Genomic DNA, 19,045 nt, shown 5'->3' on the forward strand with positions numbered 1-19,045 from the left:
TCCTATTCAGCCAAAGTTTGAAAAGAACATTGAAGGATTAAGATACCACTTTGATCTGATGCTGTCATGCTTAGGTATCTACATCAATATATTTATGTAAGACATGAACGAATGTGTACACAGTCTGGATCCATCAGGCTATTACACACATAAATGAAAATTACGAATATTACAGGCCTATGGATCGTCTCAGGCAACACCATTATAGGCTTAAGTAATCTTCTAGCCGGAGTTGTTTATCAATCGTCCGCTTATTTGTTCCTTACCGAAGAAACCACCCTATGACTTAGTCAGATATTCACATAAATCTTGATGCCTTGGAAATATATGAGTAAACTGACGTAATGAGTCAACCGGTCAGCCATAAGTGAATTTACTAACCGCGCATAAAAGTCTAGTAACCTTCGAATCTCGCGTTGCTTGTGTTACATTCACATGAAAGGTTCGCCAGAATTGGCATTGGTTTTCGAAACGATAGGGTATTACGGCTTTGCCAAGTAGAAATCCGCCAATAATACGAACTTTTCGTTGACCAGTGACATATGCACCTACAAGAACATATGCGCCAAGACGTCAGATAGAAACCCGGTACGGACGTAGAATGGCAGTCTAGAATTGGGGGATGGTGCCTGTGGGGCTCAATCAGGGCCAATCAAGAGCCAATCAAACACTAATCGGTGGTGGAACATTGAGACGTTTTAGTTACTCAGGCAGGCTAGACCGACCTATGCGCAGCACCCACTAAGGAGATTTAACAGTGGTTAGGTACCTGTTGGACCCCAAAGTTCAAGCCCCAAACTATCCACCTTTCCAAATGCAGGTGATCTTCTCCATATGTGACTTCGCACATCAATTGCCTTAACCAACCCTTAACCTACCCTTAACTTACCTAGCACCTACAATCCCAGACATCTTCAAATCCAAATCCACTCTTTCACGCTTTACCACCCATCCGTGCCATCTGCTCCGTGCCCGTCCCCCTCTTCGATACCGAGAAAGGCAAGATTCGTGGTCATTAGCCAGTCAAAGATCGCAGAAGGCATTCCTACTTTCTTTTAGTACATTTCGTTGCATTTCGTTCTCCCGAACCCGGCTGTCCGGGGAACATCTTGTTTTATTATAATTCGACTCGCCTCCCACCCCCATACCATCTCCATCTGCAATCCTGCACGTCCCTGGCATCGGACTTGTCCGTCTCGGCTCCAAATGCCAGGTCCACTGTCGCCCGTATCAATACTAATGGGCTCACCCACCGCCTGTGACATTCCGGCCAACTAAAGGACCATAGACACCATTAACACCATTAACATCGTGACCGGTCCAGTCTTCTTCTCCATCCATTTCTTTCCGTCCATCTTCACACCTTGAGCTCACCTCAACACAAATCGCATCTCCTCGCCCGTGCACTTCTCGAGCACGACCAACCAGGTCACAAGGGAGCTCGGACTCCTCGAAACTGACTCGGTACGACATACGGGCCGCATAAGATTCAATTTCTCTATCCGTCAACCTTACCCTGCTTGTGTCCCACAGTACTCCTAACTTGCGGTCACATATCAACTCCAACTCGCCTTGTCTCTCCCTTTGCAGCTTCGCAAGGAATTCTCGTTTGCTTAGTTCCGGCTTGACTTTGAAACTTGCATTCCAGAGTTTGCACCTCAATCGAAGCAACATTTTACTTTCTTATCCACACTCAACGGTTGTATTCCGCCAACCTAGCAAGCTGTTTCTACACGCCATCCTGGGTCATACATCAACTCTATGAAAACAAGGTGTAGTTAAGGTAGACCGCCTAGGCCAGCCTCGAGGGAAATGGAGCCCGTTCCTGAGACCGAGCGAATGGAGGAGTTCCGCCCATCTCCTTTGCCTATTGTACGTCTACATCAGCCGGCTGCGATCAATACTACCGATTTGGATCCCAGTCGCAAACCTCCCACCCTCCGTCGATCGACCGAGCCTCCGTCGCCGAGCTCGCCATCTTGGACAAGTGTCAATGCTCTCCCGTATCGACCCCGAACCACATCGCCTTTGTCTGGCGGCCATGGACGATCTAAGTCGGTTGCTAGTCTCGCACCTCCGATCTCAGGCCGCACACGCTCTATGCCAGGTGTTGATGGTTCGGGTCGAATACTCTATCCACCATTTCGTCCGGACAGTCCTTCGAGCTCCCCTAACAGAAACCGAACATCGAGGAAGCCAGTCGATGAAGCCTATCCCCCGATTTCACCTATTCGCTCGACTGTTTTGGAGGGCGAGAAGCGGCACGTTGAGCTGAGCAACTCGACGAACCCTGGTGTTACAACTTGGAGCAACCCTACCCACAGACGGACGACTTCGCCCTTACGATTCTCGGCATACTCTACGCCGAGCGCTACCTCGTCTCTTCCCGGAACGCCAGCCACCGCGGGCTCACCTTTATTCAGACCTGAAAGTCTGTCGAATAGTTACACCTTCCCTTCCTATTATCCATCGTCGTCTATCCCATCAACACCGAGTTCCATGAGATCCCGCAGTCCTAGCATTTCAAGCCTAGAGACTATCCCCGATTCTCCGGACGCTGAAGAAGCTGCGTTGGAAGCCGACAGAATTGCCCAGTTGAAAGCTGCTGCGGAGGCCGCAGAGGATGGAGATTCTGGAGAGTCGAAGGGTCGGGGTAGTCTGGATGTGCCTATCCGTGGAAGAACGCTAGGCATCGGAACTAGGGACAAGCGCAAACGCTGGAGTGTCTGCGGAGCCGAACGACGCGGCGATCTAGATTTGGAGACGATATGGGAGGATTAAGAACACTACGCCCCTTAGTGGATTTTAGTGGAGGACTGCCGTTGCACGGCGCGAGACAAGGCATAAAAGGCGGGTCCTGGTCCGGTTTGCAAGCATATCTGATTTTTCACCTCTTTTGCGGTCAGGAAGGGCAGTTAGGCGTTTCTGCAAAGGCTGCTTGATACCCTGTTGCGTTGCATTTCATAAGGGGGCATTTCATGATGAAGGTTAGCAAGCATGTGTTGCTCATTACATAGCCTCAATGTCAGGTCTTGAGGCGGAGAGGCAAGAGTCAGTCTTGCCTCATCCGCTTTATCATTGCAATACACTCTTATCGTTTTAGCTTGTGACTGCTGCTTTGCGATGTTACGTGATTTCCAGCTATACACAGGCAAGCTTATGATGCTTAAGTGAAATATCTGAGTGTGAGATATAAGTAATGATAGTATGTCTAGCTAACATAAGTAGAAGATGATTTAACATTAGAAATGAGTCTCATTTAGTAGGAGCACACTAGAGCTTCTGTGATGACCAAGTTTCGTCAAGGAAGATTGCCCGTGGTATGTAGAAGGGCTGGGCATTTTCCTGATGAAATTAAAGGCGAACCAGGCGATTAGGGAAAAGGTGGTATCATAAAAGCTCGGGGGGTGAAGTATTGTATATTAGCAATAACCACGCCCCTGGAAAGCCAATGCAGGTGTCTCTTAAGGGGCATGACCTGCCGTAGTCATATACAGCGTTTGCTCCAGCAATATCTACTCATCCGTTAGAGGAAAGAAGACTACGGAATAAGTTTTATATAACGAAGGGTTATTATTAGGCAACCCCCTTTTAATATTGGAAGTCGTCCGCATTCTATCGATACTTGGCAGTTCGTCTCTTACGTATATATAAATACATTAACAATTACTTCTGCTCGTCTTAGGGTTATGAGTATATCTTGTTTCTCTTCAGTTCATGGCCTGGCATATCGTTTTGACGTCCTACCAAGATGTCTTTGGTTATCGTACCTACCTACGCTACGACCTAAACCGAGCAAGCGGTTATCAACAGCAAGGATTTCGCCATAGACCAACAAAAGCAACTCTCCTTGCAGCTATCACATAAGACATAATGGCAGAGACAGCCAAATCATAGCAAGTTTTAAACATGACAAAGTTAAGCGAGACATCAGGAGAAGTAGCTGAGGCGGACGTCCCTGGGTCTATTTGAATTGCTGGTTCAGCTACAGAAGATGTAAGAGTGGAACTACTGGGAATGAACGACGATACTGTTGTTGTCCAGTCTGTTGAAAGATTTGTTGACTAGGAGACTTGCATAACAATTAACTCAAACACTTTAGTAAGGTAAATTATCAAGGCTACAAGGCAGTGTAGCAATGTGGCGGAAACCCAGGGAGTGCAAGGGTATAGGACAGATGACACTGCGAGAATGAGAGGATTTTCGAATCTGTATAGTGTGTTTGCCTTTACCATATGTATCAAAGTTCTTGCTAGGTGTGAATATATCTATACGTACATCTGCCAACTTCTCATAGCACCAGGAATATAACCCAATGTGCGTTTCCCCTCGCCCCTGTTGGCAATGAGAAAGGTATGTACAGAAATATACCCAAGCAACGCGGCTATCGGGGCTCAACAAGGTTCTTATACCAGTCGCCGTGGTTATATTCCACTCGTCCCTGGGCAAGAGGTAGAAGAAGTTGATAGCTTTTTAACCTCACTCACAGAGAAAGGATTTAGCAATTTGGAATCTAACGGCGAGTTAAACATCCTTAAACGTGACCGGAGAGCTGTACAGCAACAAGCCGCGTACAGGATCTTGAGTTAAGCGACGGTTCCACTGGATGTCAAAGATATCGGATAAATCATGGTTGCTGGGTAGTCGGAGGTTGTGGTGATCGAAGTCTGGGGACCATTCTACGAATAAGGGGAGGGGGGGTGGCCTAATTGACTTATATGAAAGATTTACATAGTCTCGACTCTAAGTTAAAATGATATCGAATATGTATTATCATATACCGGTCCTATTTTCATAGAGGTTCCACATATTCAGGGGCTTTAGAACTAGATACCAACCGCCGTAGGACTAGAAAATATTACACTCAACGAATCTACACGGTTCTTGAATCGAGATGAAATTTTGTAGGTTTTTCAAAAAGGATCATATCAAAAAACATCCGTATCGTAACATCAAGCACCCCCAGATCAAATTCTCCCTACTCCCCCCTAACCCACCCCCCCAAACCCCTTTCACGCCTCCGCCTCCCCCTCCGCCAGCTTCCCCTCAACAACCACATCAGCAATCGGACACGTCGTCGACTCGCCGACCTGCGACGGCTCAACCAGACACGCGCCAGGCGACGTATCCCTCTCCAGCGTCGTCTCCCCAGTCGCCATATACACTTCCCCTCCTTCCCCCCCTTCTTCCTCATCATCACAAGTCCAAGTACTCGTCAACCGCAACAACAGCGTATCCATATCGAGCGTGACGTTCGTGGCAAGCGAGCTAGCGCCGAAGTTCATGCACGCGACGGCGATCGTAGGGTCGTAGTCGACGATGTTGCCGTCGGCGTCGAGCCGGTACTCGACGTCGCAGTCGGCGAGCACGCCCGTCGGCGCGTGCCGCGCGAACAGCTCCACGCGCCCGCTCGCCCCGCCCGGCCAGTCTGACGACGCCGCGTTGCTGATCTGCCAGTTGGGCGAGGAGGCCGAGAGCTCGGCGCAGGAAGGAGAGTCCTGGCGGGCGGTGTGTTTGGGCAGGCCTAGGACGGTTTGGCCCGTCAGGGAGAGGGCGAGCGCGGTGGTGAGGGTTCTCATTTTTTTAACTCTGGGTATCGCGTTTTATATTCTATAAAATACGAAATATTTATGATGAGTCTTGGCCGAGAGAAAGGTGTAAGTACGCCGAAGATTGTGCCTTCTCTGGGGTCTCTACCAAGGTATATATAACATCTGCCTCAGGGTGCGAGTTCGTATTTAGCCGTTATTCGCGGTGGTCATACAAACCTTCACTTAACCGTAGGCTGTATACGAACCACTTTAATTTGCAAGTCTCGATCCTAATTATGTCCTGCTTCTGCGTCTGTATATTGCTGATAGGTCTAATAATACTGATAGGTTTAATAATTTCCGTGCCCTCCCAGGGAAAACGAACCCAGAAACCGGCGCTTTACCGAGACCGCGGCATTCGTCGCGTGGCCTTTACATGGTAGTATCCAAGGGGTTCTAGAACTCGACGATTAATTGAGGATTCGGGACCCCCATAGCCTGCTGTTGTGGTAAATTCCTCGAGTAGAAGCTGATATATGTGTTAGTATATTCGAGCAGCTACCAAGATGGTTTTTTATATATGAGATACGCCTTATAAAACTATCCGTTATATGAGTATGGAATAGAATATTTCCCTACGTTGTGTATAAGCCGTGAGTACCGGTTTAAGGGGTATAGGGAGGTTGAAAGCGATGACAACGAACATTCCCAGTAGCAACATGTCGACTTGATTTAAGCACACAATCGTATGTAATGGCTTAATTTGTTTTTCCGGAAACCTAGGAGACATGAAAGCGTGGTGCTTAAGGCGGATATTCGAACATGCTATCTCTGAATAGGAGTGAGAATCTACTCTACGTAACGTCAGCCTTCATGAATGCTTATTGATATTAAGTAAAATATGGAAGTTTTCCTGATAATTAAGTGAGTTATCAATAAGTCTATACATCATACGTTACCTCTTTTAATCCTTAAGGCATCTCTCATCCAGCACAGGCAAAGTTGGGCTATTGGTATGAAATCAGGTCTATCACCGGTTTACGAAGAGTATGCTATAAGACAACACGATATCATAAGGTTCAATACCGAAATAGACGCGTGTACCATGCTATATTTTTTATTGTTGTCTTTTTTTGGCTGGATTCATGTGTATGCAGAAGGCTTTGGAGGGAGATGGGAGTGCAAAATGTACAGCTCTGACGCAGACAACCCTTATAACTCCGGGATATTTGTGGCTTTATGACTTTAGACAATGTTCCATCCAACTCCACATGATTGGAGCCTGTCATCTCCTAGTGCCGTAACGAGTGATGAGAATCAGATCATCTTAACTCCTACTTGAGATCCTTTCTTTGGGATATTTCTCTCCAACTCAGACGGTAAAGACAACTGGCGGGAGGCCGTCTCCCCAGATCCCAGTAACAGCCATAAGGAAGCCGATACCTGAGACAGCCGTCTGTATCAACTTATTCCGAACGAAGAACTCGACCTCGCTGCGGACCTCCTCGCCGTTGTAATCCTCCTCGAACTCTTCGCCGTTGGCACTGGTATCCTCGTCGCTGTGCGCTTCGCCCAGGAGCTCGTAGCTAGCTTCCATGCGCTTCGCGGCCTGCTTCTCCTTGCGGGCCCTGTTCAGCTCAGCACGTCTGTGCGCGGCGGCAGACGTGCTCGAGACGGGCTTGCCGAAGATGGATGGGGTTACATAATCAGTTAGGCGAGTAGCGAAGCAGAACACCGACACGTAGAGCAGATACGGGTGCTTGAAGCCTCGGTGAGATAGTTTGTAAGCAAGTAGGAACGCGGTGCCCGAAACGGCGGACAGAGTATCGATGTGGAACGATGCGGTCGATGAGAGAGATCGGAAAGCCTTGGCCGCGGCTGAAGCGGAAGGCAGCTCAAGAAGGGACGGGATCGTAAGGGTCGACAAGGTATAAGAAGTACCCTATGATTTCATGAGCTAGAAACGACTCGCAGACAAAAAAGACGGCGAAATGGACGGGCATATGGGGGGATGTAAAACGTTGTGTCGATGATGTATGGCTTAAGTGGCTCATCGTCGATTTCTCGCGCGGGGATCTGGAGGGGCAAATTCGGAAAATGGATCGGAGTACTCACTGTCAAGAGACCCAGGGAAATGGTCCCTACGAACTTGAGGACGGACACCTTTCCTGATGCCATGACCTCTGTATGGAACTAGAAGCTATTCGGCCAGATAGTGGTGGATGAGGTTGAATCCGGGTTATGGGAAAGTCAAGGTTAGGTCAAAGTCGCATGAAGAGGTTAAGATCTTGGACGGAGTCTCTGCTATCTGCTATCGATGTTAGGTAACGTGGGTACGTATGTAGGTATCATGTACTTTTATACATGACGGTTGGTTGGGTTCGGGCGTCAAATGGTTATACGCCTAATGTGGGCAAATAACAATGAATGATTCAGGCGTTGACTTTGATGAGTTAACCGGACAAAAGTCGACTGATTGGAGGGGCTCAAAGAATGACTCTTGGGCAAAGTTCAAATGACGGCTGTTGTAAATGGCTGATTCCATCGATATCCGGAATACGTAATTGGTCCAAGCTTCTACATACTTCCGTGCCGCCTCCACCTAACTAACTCAACTAATTCAACTAACTCCGAACTAACGGTTTGCGGTGTTAGCGGTTGTAGCTGCGGGTTCTACGGCGAGAAGGGACTAGTCTATCCCTTAACCGCTTATAAACGAATATAATTCGTCGGGAGCTTTGAGTGGATCATTAGTACTAGGAGCCGAGGTTTGTCTCACGTCGCCTTTCCACGGCAAGCGTTCAGCCATTCCATTCACTCATACATTCATACATATTTCAGCAACCACCTGGGTAGACTTATTGTCATTGTCATCTTAGAATTGCGAGTCTATATTCTATTTATATATACTTTTTATTCTGTTATTTACTTAGCGATTTTTATCTATTTTTAATATATCATATCCAGCTCCGAGTGTAATAACTTGCTTTTGAAATTACTCCAAGTTTATCCTTTCATAAACACCTACCAAGTTTCAACATGCCAATCCCACCGTCTGAGTACATAAGCAATGTATGGAAGCAAGGAATATTCGGTTAGATTCTTGATAACAAAGAGATATTGGCTTTCCGACTAATTCGCATACATGTAGATGGTCGCGTAGTGTTCGTCACCGGCGGTGCTGGAACAATATGCAGCGCGCAGACAAGGGCTCTAGTTCACCTCGGAGCCAACGCCTGCATCATCGGCCGCAACCAAGAGAAGACAGAAGCGGCTGCTAGAGATATCGCAACATCAAGAAAGGGCGCGAAGGTCATCGGAATTGGTAGCTGTGACGTAAGAAATGTGCGTGTGACCATAAGTCTGAGTAATCTATTTCTGTACTAACAGTAATAACAGCCTGACGACTTAGTCAAGGCCGCCGAGAGATGTGTGAAGGAGCTTGGCGCCATTGACTTCGTTATGTAAGGACCTCGAGGTCTTATGGCGAAATTCCTTGACTAACATAAACTGTCCTCAGAGCCGGTGCTGCTGGTAATTTCGTAGCCCCTATTTCAGGTCTCACCTCCAACGGGTTCAAGGCAGTCATGGAAATTGACGTGCTTGGAACTTATAACACTGTTAAGGCTACAATACCCTACCTTATCGAATCGGCCGCGAGGAATAAAGGAAATCCAGGCGGATTGACGGGAGGGAGAATTATCTACATATCCGCCACGTTTCACTATACCGCGATGCCTATGCAAGCACATGTCATGGCTGCAAAAGCATCTGTAGACTCGATCATGGCATCCGTAGCATTGGAGTACGGGCCATATGGCATTACATCTAACGTCATCGCACCTGGTGGTATTGGGGGGACGGAAGGCATGGAGAGACTCACAAGCAGCCGGGTAGACCTAAATGCTGCCGCCTCTGACATTCCTCTAGGTCGATTTGGCGTGGTTAAGGACATCGCAGATGCAACAGTCTACCTCTTCAGCGACGCGGGCAATTACGTATCCGGAGAGGTCCTTGTCGTAGACGGCGCTGATTGGAGGAATAAAGGATTGACCGTCGGCGTTGACGCTGATATGAAATATCCCGACTTTCTACTCAAGGGCGAGTTCTCCAAATATGTCAAGGGCGGCAAAAAGGAGAAGCCGAAGCTTTGAGTAGTTTCTGCCGAAACGGCGGTTACTGCTGGTGTGTGGTTTGCGACATGGCGAGTATCCTTGAAATGCATGGATTCTGCGCAAAATGGGACTGTATTATTCCAATCAGGTTCAACAAGGAACATCGAGGCGAACACATACATATCACTTATAAACAAACCATTGTATTTTATTTGTGGCTTCAATGGTCGATAAATCGATATATTAGTAGTTAGGAGTCATGGAATAAGAAATAAGGTCAGTGCCTTTGTGCAAGCTACCTATACAACAAGCTGGTGTCGTGAAGATTCTGATGCCACAAATATATGCTAAAACTCATGGGTGGGTGGACATAAATAAATCAGGATGCAGACAGTCGAGGCGTACCGAAAGCACTAAGCAAGACAATATAATGTTGTAAAATATAGAAACGAACAAGTTGACCAAGGCGGGGAGACATAATGAAAGTATGATAAACGAATACATACCTACCTATAACAGGAGAAAGGGGACTGGGGTGTTAAAAGAGGCTATGAGAAGGAAAGGGAAAAAAGGGCAAAAAGCTCAGCGGAATACGGAAGCTGTGGTCCTCGAATCACCGAAGTCCGCCAAACTTCCCCACATCGGCCCGATGTGGAGTATTGACCGCCTACGAAAAACCCATCATAGTATATAGAGGCAAGGTTTTTACTGACCTACACTTCCAACCGTTGCGCCACGGGGCCCATCGTTCGCGCAACTATCGGAAGGCTCTTGTGGCCGATGGTTCATACAGTTATTATCATACTATTTATGTCTTGTCTGGTACATATTGCGCTGTGAGTCACTGTTGCTAGGAGACAAGACGCGTCACGTGTGTCTGAAGTATCACAATGTGGTGACTGTCAAGGGCATCACGTGACGTTTCCTTTAGACATCGGGATATTATATAACCTGCTTCTACTGCTGTAATAAGCTCCAGGCTATTTCTTCAATCGATAGAAAAAAGGTATTAGCTCATATCAATATTACTTGATTACGCACAATATATGGGGGTACTTTATTGAGAACATTAGTGCATATGCTTAGCCAGTCTATGTATTTCAATATCTACAATGTTTATGGAATTTCCAGGAGTTCGATAGCTTGCACCTAGTACTACCACAGTACTCAAATAACCTATTTTTCAATGAATGTGTTACTGGATGGCTTCTATCACCGTTCACTCGTCCCCCTATGAAAATCCTGTCGAGTAATACGATAGGGCTCATATGTCAATAGCATACGATGAGCCAACTCTTTAAATCATTATACCTCGCTAGACGGCAACTGAAGACAGTGATGGGATAACAATTGTATTAAATCTGGGCTAATGTACGATACTATCAAATGAAGAAGTAAAGGGCAGATAATAATGGAATCCAATGTGCTGCTAGTGCCCTGTGGAATGTACTGGCACCGCTCCCAAGGCCATCGCCAGGGCTTGCTCCCGGCTTCTCAGGCCCAATCCCGTCTTGATCATCATCAGAGTCAGGTTGCTGAACAACTGTCGAATCTCCTGGTGCGAATAGAATACCGACGGTGTTAGCAGCATCTGCGTCGATTTCTTCGGGCGTTAGAAGAGGGTTATTGAGCGGGTCACAAGGTGGGTTGTTGCCAGTGAAATCTATCTTGTTCGTAACAGAGATGGGAACATCAAATATGGTGTAATGGTCCCCGCCGTTTAGACGGAAGTTTTGTCGAATGGATATCTAGCTAGAATATAAGTAATCTGGCACAAGTGAGCAAGACTCTAGGGATCTAGTGGACTGACATTGTAAGCCCCACGATCACTGTCCGCACTAGTTGGTTTCCCATCCCCTATTAGACAATCCGGCCAGTTCCACTTGACATGTTTGACTGTGCTTCCAGGCTCAGACTGCATGATATCTCCCAGGCTGACATTATTGGTCGAGGCCGTCCCATTCGTTATCGTGAAGTTTCTTCCCGTGACATAGCTGTAGAGAAAGATGGTAATATTATTGATCCTACTAGGACTATCGCTGGCATAGGGAGGTAGGTGCAATTTCCCATTAGCAGTTACGTCGAGAGCTACCTCGATGGTGTCTGAATAGTTTATTAGGTCCTGATCCCTATATCGTAATTATGGCATGGAGACTTACCTCCACCTAAAGGGGTACCTGGCTGTGGTGCATCGAGGACGGCGAAACCTGGCGTAAATATTTGACCACCCGCGATTGTAAAGTTGAGAGCTATAGCTCTTTGGAGGAGTAAAGGGAAGAAGATGGGATAAATTAAATGTTTCATCTAGGCCGGCTGCATCTCACTGAGATGTATTTACATGCTATGAAAAGTGGAAGAAAGATCGAAAAATGCATGGGGGACATCAGATCACTAGGTGGGGAGCGCCAGATATATAGCTATAAGCTATAGGGCTGATGCTATTGGATATACGGATAGTAGAGAAGTAGGGAAATGGAAAGGCGGCAGCAACATCCGGGTGGCATTATGTTATAATCGAGATTTATAGGTGGCATGCCCCTGTCCCGGCAGGCGAAAGAAGTTGGGACATTCCACGGAACGGGATGTCATAAGACCATCGAGAACCCTACCTACAAAGGCATATGGCATGAATGAGGATGGTAGATGTCCTGATTGCCTGAGTGTTCCGTGCAGATGTCTCCCATTTGAAAGGCTGAAAATGACTTCTCGCAAAGTCGAACCTTGTCAATGGACATGTCGGGTTTCCATCAGAGAAATCAGCGATAAATATAAGAAGCAGACCATTATACCTACATATTGAACGTCCTGGCAGTACTGCGATCCCCAGGACTGCGAAGACGGGAGTTTTAAGATGACGATGAAGCTTAAGATGGTTTCAGATTAAAATGCGATCGCAGTAAGGTACTTCGATACAAAGTACGTCCTGGAGAGACTTATGTAATCAATTTAAGCTTGTGGGGATTTCCGTTTGGGGCACCCTCGTATATTATCAAGGTGGAGTCTCGTATCTTCTTATTTTACCACATGCATGTACCTAGATGCTGAAGGGCGCAACATCGTCTATAAACCATCCGATTCGGCGACTTTAGCTCATTTCACTCATGGGCATATAGAACCAAGTGGTATAACCACTCCTGGCTCTCCTGGTACCTCGAAATATCTAATCAGGTCGGGATTGATGCACGCGTTTTTATGCATATTCAGGTACTTTGATCCTGAGAGTATCCATTTTGTCGTTTAGATTCCTAAAGGAAGCAAACTACGTTTACCTGCTATGAGGTTTCTGAGTAAACCGTGGCTCGTGGCCAGGAGTCGTTATAGCCATGTCGCCTACCAGAGGCTATTTTCAAGCTCAAGGAAGCTAAGCCAAGTATCAAACCGGGCACATTTAGCAGCTTTGAAAGGAACCCTCAAAGTATCCGAAGAGGTGACTGATGCATTAGCTACAAACAAGCCCGTGGTCGCGCTTGAATCAACCATTTATACTCATGGAGCTTTAGGTAATGACCTAGACTTGGAGGGCGTCGTTCGACGCAACGGTGGTGTGCCTGCTGTCGTTGGTATCCTAGGAGGGGTGCCTACGGTTGGCCTCCTACCTGACGAAGTCGCTCGCATGGTCGAAGGTTCACCAAAGAAAGTATCTCGACGAGATATTGCCTACCTAGTTGGCATGGTATGTGTCGATCCCCGCTGATCTACCATCTTCAGACATCATGCCATCCCTTGCGCTTAATTCTGAACATATCCTTTCATATAGGGTCTGGCCGGTAATAAGACCCATGGAGGGACAACCATCGCCGGCACTATGATTCTCGCAAGGCTTGCCGGAATCCGAGTTTTCGGGACGGGTGGTCTTGGTGGTGTACACCGTGGTGGACACGAATCATTCGATATTTCTGCCGATCTTACCGAACTTGGTAGGACGCGGATGGCAGTAATCAGCAGCGGTTGCAAGGGATTTCTGGATATTCCTAGGACTTTGGAGTATTTGGAGACTCAAGGCGTGCTTGTGTCGACCTTCGCCGACGGCCGGACAGGTGCCGTAGATTTCCCAGCATTCTGGGCGCGAGACAGTGGCGTCAAGAGCCCATCTATTGTTCACGATGAGGAACAGGCGGCTTCTATTATCCTGGCACAAGAGAGGTTGGGCATTGAGTCAGGTCTGTTACTCGCTAATCCGATACCTGAGGAGTTTTCTATTCCTCGGAGCGAGATGGATGTTGTTATTGAACAAGCTGTCAACGAATCAACGCAACAAGGGGCTCTTGGCAACGAAAACACCCCTTTCATCTTAAAGAGGATCAGGGAACTCACCCAGGGCAGGAGTGTGCCAGCAAATAAAGCCTTAGTGCGGGCGAATGTAGAACGAGCTACCAAAATAGCTACTGCGCTTTCACGGCTCATCGCGGAAGAATCCTTACCACCTAAGACATCGTGAGCCTCGAGCTCCCCTTTACTGTAATCTCTAGTTCTAACGCGTGTGGATTAGGGTGCAGAAACCCAGCTTTCAAATCGGGAAGGGGAATACACCGATAGACGAACCAACAAAAGATACTGATGTAAGATTGCCTATGTTGCATCCACAATCCGCTACATGTTAGCATCAAGGGCTAAATATGAATTTGAATGTTACTGCTTGGCGGAAATTATACAACTTTTTGGACTAGACTGACAGTTGTAGGTCATTTCTCAGGCAGATATTTTGGTCGCCGGTTCCGTGGCTGTTGACTTAAGCTGTGACTATGTCGGCGAAGACTCGTTAGAACACCCCCCTCCTCATCTACATACATCCAATCCAGCCCATATCGGCCAATCTATAGGTGGCGTTGGTCGCAACGTGGCGCTTGCGGCCCAAAGAGTCATGCAAAGTCCCAAAGTGAGACTCTGTAGCTTGATTGGTGATGACATGTGAGTTGCGATGGACAGTCATCAATAACACAACTGCTAATTAACCCAGCGCTGGCTCAACTATACTCTCTTCCTTACACACAAGCGGCATGGACACATCATGCATTAGGCAACTGAGCAGCGAGCATTACCCATCTAGTCGGACTGCTCAGTACGTGGCGGTCAATGATGCTTACAAAAATCTAGTCATGGGAATGGCGGATATGGGGATTTTTGCAGCTCACTCATTCCCAGAGCACTGGAATTCTACAATAAGAGCATCAAAGCCTAAGTGGCTGGTGGTTGATGGCAACTGGACAGACCATGACATACGAACTTGGATACGGGCTGGCAAAGATAACGATGCCCACGTAGCTTTCGAGCCGGTTTCGAGGGAGAAGTCTACCCGTCTTTTTTGCAACGAAAAAGACCTGGAAAATCTGGGCATCTTCCCAAAACATAGTGTCGACCTAGCGACGCCTAATCAGTATGAGCTGGCAGCTATGCATGCAGCTGCACAGCGATACGAATATCTAGACAACCCACGGTGGTGGGAGATTATCGACGCTTTCGGCATGAGAGGGGCGAGGGATCGCTTTATTAAGCTTACCTCTGCTGACATGACAGATGACGGTATTCCACAGCAGGTCGTCCAGCTTCTTCCATACATCCCTACCATCATCACCAAGATGGGAAGTGGTGGCGCTTTGATGGCAACGGTCTTGAGGAGGGACGATCCTCGCCTATTGGACCCGGCGTACGAGAGGTTCATCCTCTCAAGATGCCTTAATGACCATCCAGATGTTGGAGGCGTCTATATGAGACTGTTCCCGGCCATAGAAGAGGTGGATGACATCGTCTCAGTAAATGGAGTTGGCGATACGTTCCTTGGTGTACTGATTGCAGGTTTAGCACAGGGCGGGAGAGCTGAGAACATCCTGAACATTGCTCAGAAAGGTGCCGTCTTAACGCTTCGAAGTCCTGAGTCTGTAAGCGAAGACTTAGGTACTTTAAGGGGTGAGCTAAGCGCTGCTGTGATTTAACTACGATAGCTTGGCTTCGGTGCATCTTGGTATCGAGGGCTATATTATTTCAATTGTAATAGGTGTAATGTATGGAAAAGTATAAGTATGATCTCATGTCTGATGGGAAATATTACGATGATAGGTACATATAAAACAGTACGTACCTTAAGCTGCAAGATGGGACAGGGGTAGTGGCGCTAGATAGTGGGGCACATGCAATGCTTCTGAAAGGTAAAAAAAAAGTTCAATCGGTGCTACGATAGCAATTCTGATCTTTGCCATGCTAAATTCAACCAAGTAAAACGCAACCACTGAATCCCAATGCCTCCAAACCGCCCAATAGATGCAATGGAAGATGATGATCATACATCGTCATCATCGTCCGGCCACGACTCCTCTGACTTAGCTAGCGACGATGAACCTACACAGCAGACGCGACGAGCGCAAGTGATCGATAAGGACTCCGATGAAGAGGAACTTGAACGATTTGTGCTTGGAGACACAGCAAATTTCCGTGAAAACCTGTTCCTGGACGAGTCGAGAGACAATGGTGCGGACACTCCCTTTCGAGGCTTTGGCGATAAAGAGGAAAACGAGCCCGAATCCGGTTTGGAAGATGTGGAGGATGCAGACCTTTTTACGTTTGACGTGGGGGGAGCTGCTCCAAGTGGTGATAAAGAGCTTATGGCAACACCCGCTTTGAAGAGCCAGGAATCTGCTGGCAAGGAGAAACCCGCATGGGAAGATAGCGACGACGAGCGCTTGGCTATATCACTAGCCGATGCAACCCAATTGCGAAAGCTACGGATTAGTGAGGCAGAGGATGTCATAAGTGGCACTGAGTATACTATAAGACTCCGACAACAATACTTGCGTCTCAATCCTCTCCCTGCATGGGCACGAGAGACTGAAGAGCGTCCAACCAAGCGTCGGCGGCGATCATCCGCCGTTGCAAACGACTCGGACATATCAGAGGATGAGGCGGATGATGAAGGAGATGCAGAAGAATCTGCGCTGCCACTAGACAAGTTCCTCCGGGATGCCAGCTCATTGAAAGAGACTAAAACCCAGAAGTCGAAGAAACTCCGTCCAGAGGTCATTGACATTCAAAGATCTCGTGATATACCCGACACACATAAAGATGAGGTCACGTCCCTTGCCTTCCATCCGGAGCATCCAGTTCTGCTGTCTTCTAGCACCTCTTCCGTGTTGCACTTACATCATATCGCACCAACTGCCCACCCAACGCCAAACCCGCTCTTGACATCGGTGCAAGTCAAACAAGTTCCGGTTCGGAGGGCGGAATTTCTGTATCCTGCCGGAGATAAAATTTTCTTCGCTGGACGGCGCCGGTATATTCATTCATGGGACTTGGCGACCGGAACGATACAGAAGACCAACAAAATACAAGGTCACCGACTAGAACAAAGAACTTGGGAGCGCTTCAAGTTGAGCCCTTGCGGTCAATATTTAGGGTTGATCGCTTCGACAAGAAAAGGTGGTGGTATCATCAATATCCTAAATGTCGCTACGATGCAATGGATTGCTGCTGCTAGGCTCGATAGTCGAGGCGGCATTGCAGATTTCTCATGGTGGAGTAACGGCCATGGCCTCACAATCTTGGGTAAGGGAGGCCAAGTTGGCGAGTGGAGTATGGCTGCAAGGCGCTTTCTAGCAATTTGGCATGACGAAGGTTCCAATGGCGGGACTGTTATGGCGCTAGGAGGCCGCAACGGGCCTGTGGTCCTCGGTGAGGATCGATGGATAGCAATCGGTTCGAATAGTGGTGTGACGAACATATATGATCGACAAGCCTTGATATTACCTTCTTCGGACGATGAACTAGAGATCCAGGGACGGCCCGAACCGGCTAGAAGGTTCATGCAACTTACAACGCCGGTTACAATCCTCACGTTTAGTCCAGATGGGCAGCTGTTAGCGTTTGGCAGCAAACACAAGAAAGATGCGCTACGACTAGCACACTTACCTAGTTGCACAGTCTACAGGAACTGGCCAACGGAACAGACACCGCTTGGCAGAATATCAAGTGTAGCATTTGGGAGAAAGAGTGACCTGCTTGCGGTTGGTAATGATGGAGGAAAGATTAGGTTATGGGAGATTCGAGGCTAGACAAGATCACGAGATATCACCGTCCACCCCAATCAATTCTTATTCATACCCCCGCGTATTCTATCACTAAATTCGTCCCAAGTCCATAACTTGCCCAACTTCGCCAACTTAATTACCATATGTACCAATCTTATCTAACAATTCTAGCCAACAGACTCGCAAGTGGACTGCCCTTGGGAATGGATTTCCTAGGATAGATCATATCATTTTCTAATGTATAGCGGCGGAGGGCATTCTCGGATTCGAAGCGTCTTGTCTGGCGACCTTGTTGAACATCCTCGAGGAAATCTATGATGTTCACCCAAACGGATCGCAAAACCTGTCGCAAGAGGTTAGTCACATGGGCGAAGAGACGCAGTCTGGTTATTCCATACTTTTCGGCACTGGGTCTTGCTACTGAAGGTTCCAGGGATGCCTAGGTCAGCCATAAGTCGTTGCCAGGCTAGGAGATCTCCCGGACCGAAGTATTCGTTCCAATCTAACACAACTTTTGGTGGTGGATCTTGGGGTTTTTGTTTCGGTCGTGGTTTTCCCTTTCGCTTTGCCATGGCCGGCAAGCTTCTATAGGTTCAATTTGCACCGTACTTGTCGTCGCCCGCGCACTTATCCTCAGACGTACTCAACATATCGAATATCAGCAGTTGAGCAGAGGCTAGCAGATATCTTATAGACGTGAAATTATTTCGACCAGAGGTTTAATGATGTCTTAGTCGATGTCTTGCGTATTCCTTTCATCACATCTGTCTGTCTGTTTCTATACAGGGACACCTATAAGATATCTAACTAAGGCATACGTATCTATATTGATAGTCTCAAGTCTATCAAAGGCAATGCGTTTGTAAAGCGTGTCTGGTAGAAAATACTACATCATAGTTCTTGGTTGTGTAAATTGGGTTAGTTAGGTACTTGGTAGTATATGATATATGATATATGACCATGCTCTGGATGTCATAGAATGACACGAGCCAAGTAACTATTTTCTTAATAAGAGACCCGGGCCCTCGAGAGGATTGTTCCCTAAGGTCACTTCTCTCTTCTATAGGATATCTACACGTGGTGATTTGATTTATGATTTTTCCTCCCTGACTTGTCAGATTCGGACTAATAGGTCAGAATCAGCCTCAAACCAACCAATAAACGACGAGATGTCAACTCAAAAGCATTGTTCCAAGTATGATTACAAGTACGTATAATTTCCTAGAATGTATTCGGACATAAACATGAGATGTGAGGTTGAATTGATGCAACGACGATTTCGACCCCTATTGCGGACCTGTGAAGGGTTTAGAGAGGATTGTAATTATTTAAGTTGAGGTCCGTCCCGCGGTTCTGGTAACCGGGACGAGACCCACTAACC

General features: G+C 47.3%; 8 protein-coding genes across 8 annotated transcripts; 4 read left to right on the forward strand and 4 right to left on the reverse strand.

The window, feature by feature from the left end:
- The first annotated feature begins 1,539 nt into the window (after positions 1-1,539).
- F4807DRAFT_136605 (uncharacterized protein) lies at positions 1,540-3,103 on the forward strand. The gene has a single exon (XM_047993062.1). It carries the CDS (start codon positions 1,813-1,815, stop codon positions 2,779-2,781), a length of 969 nt encoding a protein of 322 aa, XP_047853393.1. The 5' UTR covers positions 1,540-1,812; the 3' UTR covers positions 2,782-3,103.
- Positions 3,104-5,007: 1,904 nt separating this feature from the next.
- On the reverse strand, positions 5,008-5,728 carry F4807DRAFT_429803 (uncharacterized protein). Its single transcript, XM_047998359.1, has one exon. It carries the CDS (start codon positions 5,577-5,579, stop codon positions 5,013-5,015), a length of 567 nt encoding a protein of 188 aa, XP_047853394.1. The 5' UTR covers positions 5,580-5,728; the 3' UTR covers positions 5,008-5,012.
- Positions 5,729-6,421: 693 nt separating this feature from the next.
- Positions 6,422-8,092, reverse strand: F4807DRAFT_429805 (uncharacterized protein). The gene is made up of 2 exons (XM_047998360.1): positions 7,647-8,092; positions 6,422-7,473 (listed from the first exon to the last, which is right to left on the reverse strand). Exons 1-2 carry the CDS (start codon positions 7,707-7,709, stop codon positions 6,904-6,906), a joined length of 633 nt encoding a protein of 210 aa, XP_047853395.1. The 5' UTR covers positions 7,710-8,092; the 3' UTR covers positions 6,422-6,903.
- A 246-nt stretch (positions 8,093-8,338) lies between these two features.
- On the forward strand, positions 8,339-10,163 carry F4807DRAFT_429808 (NAD(P)-binding protein). Its single transcript, XM_047998361.1, has 4 exons — positions 8,339-8,625; positions 8,683-8,876; positions 8,931-8,995; positions 9,052-10,163. Exons 1-4 carry the CDS (start codon positions 8,571-8,573, stop codon positions 9,683-9,685), a joined length of 948 nt encoding a protein of 315 aa, XP_047853396.1. The 5' UTR covers positions 8,339-8,570; the 3' UTR covers positions 9,686-10,163.
- An 822-nt stretch (positions 10,164-10,985) lies between these two features.
- On the reverse strand, positions 10,986-12,519 carry F4807DRAFT_429811 (uncharacterized protein). The gene is made up of 3 exons (XM_047998362.1): positions 11,806-12,519; positions 11,457-11,749; positions 10,986-11,394 (listed from the first exon to the last, which is right to left on the reverse strand). Exons 1-3 carry the CDS (start codon positions 11,948-11,950, stop codon positions 11,029-11,031), a joined length of 804 nt encoding a protein of 267 aa, XP_047853397.1. The 5' UTR covers positions 11,951-12,519; the 3' UTR covers positions 10,986-11,028.
- Positions 12,520-12,673: 154 nt separating this feature from the next.
- On the forward strand, positions 12,674-15,852 carry F4807DRAFT_429818 (Indigoidine synthase A like protein-domain-containing protein). Its single transcript, XM_047998363.1, has 5 exons — positions 12,674-13,319; positions 13,404-14,080; positions 14,136-14,205; positions 14,328-14,554; positions 14,604-15,852. Exons 1-5 carry the CDS (start codon positions 12,921-12,923, stop codon positions 15,574-15,576), a joined length of 2,346 nt encoding a protein of 781 aa, XP_047853398.1. The 5' UTR covers positions 12,674-12,920; the 3' UTR covers positions 15,577-15,852.
- Positions 15,827-17,854, forward strand: F4807DRAFT_136662 (WD40 repeat-like protein). Its single transcript, XM_047993063.1, has one exon. The coding sequence runs from the start codon at positions 15,880-15,882 to the stop codon at positions 17,686-17,688; it is 1,809 nt and encodes a 602-aa protein (XP_047853399.1). The 5' UTR covers positions 15,827-15,879; the 3' UTR covers positions 17,689-17,854.
- On the reverse strand, positions 17,754-18,372 carry F4807DRAFT_136703 (uncharacterized protein). The gene is made up of 2 exons (XM_047993064.1): positions 18,063-18,372; positions 17,754-18,007 (listed from the first exon to the last, which is right to left on the reverse strand). The coding sequence occupies exons 1-2, from the start codon at positions 18,234-18,236 to the stop codon at positions 17,819-17,821; spliced, it is 363 nt and encodes a 120-aa protein (XP_047853400.1). The 5' UTR covers positions 18,237-18,372; the 3' UTR covers positions 17,754-17,818.
- Positions 18,373-19,045: the final 673 nt, after the last annotated feature.

The sequence above is a fragment of the Annulohypoxylon truncatum genome, assembly GCF_022578515.1.
Source record: "Annulohypoxylon truncatum strain CBS 140777 unplaced genomic scaffold F4807scaffold_20, whole genome shotgun sequence".
Classification (NCBI taxonomy): domain Eukaryota; kingdom Fungi; phylum Ascomycota; class Sordariomycetes; order Xylariales; family Hypoxylaceae; genus Annulohypoxylon; species Annulohypoxylon truncatum.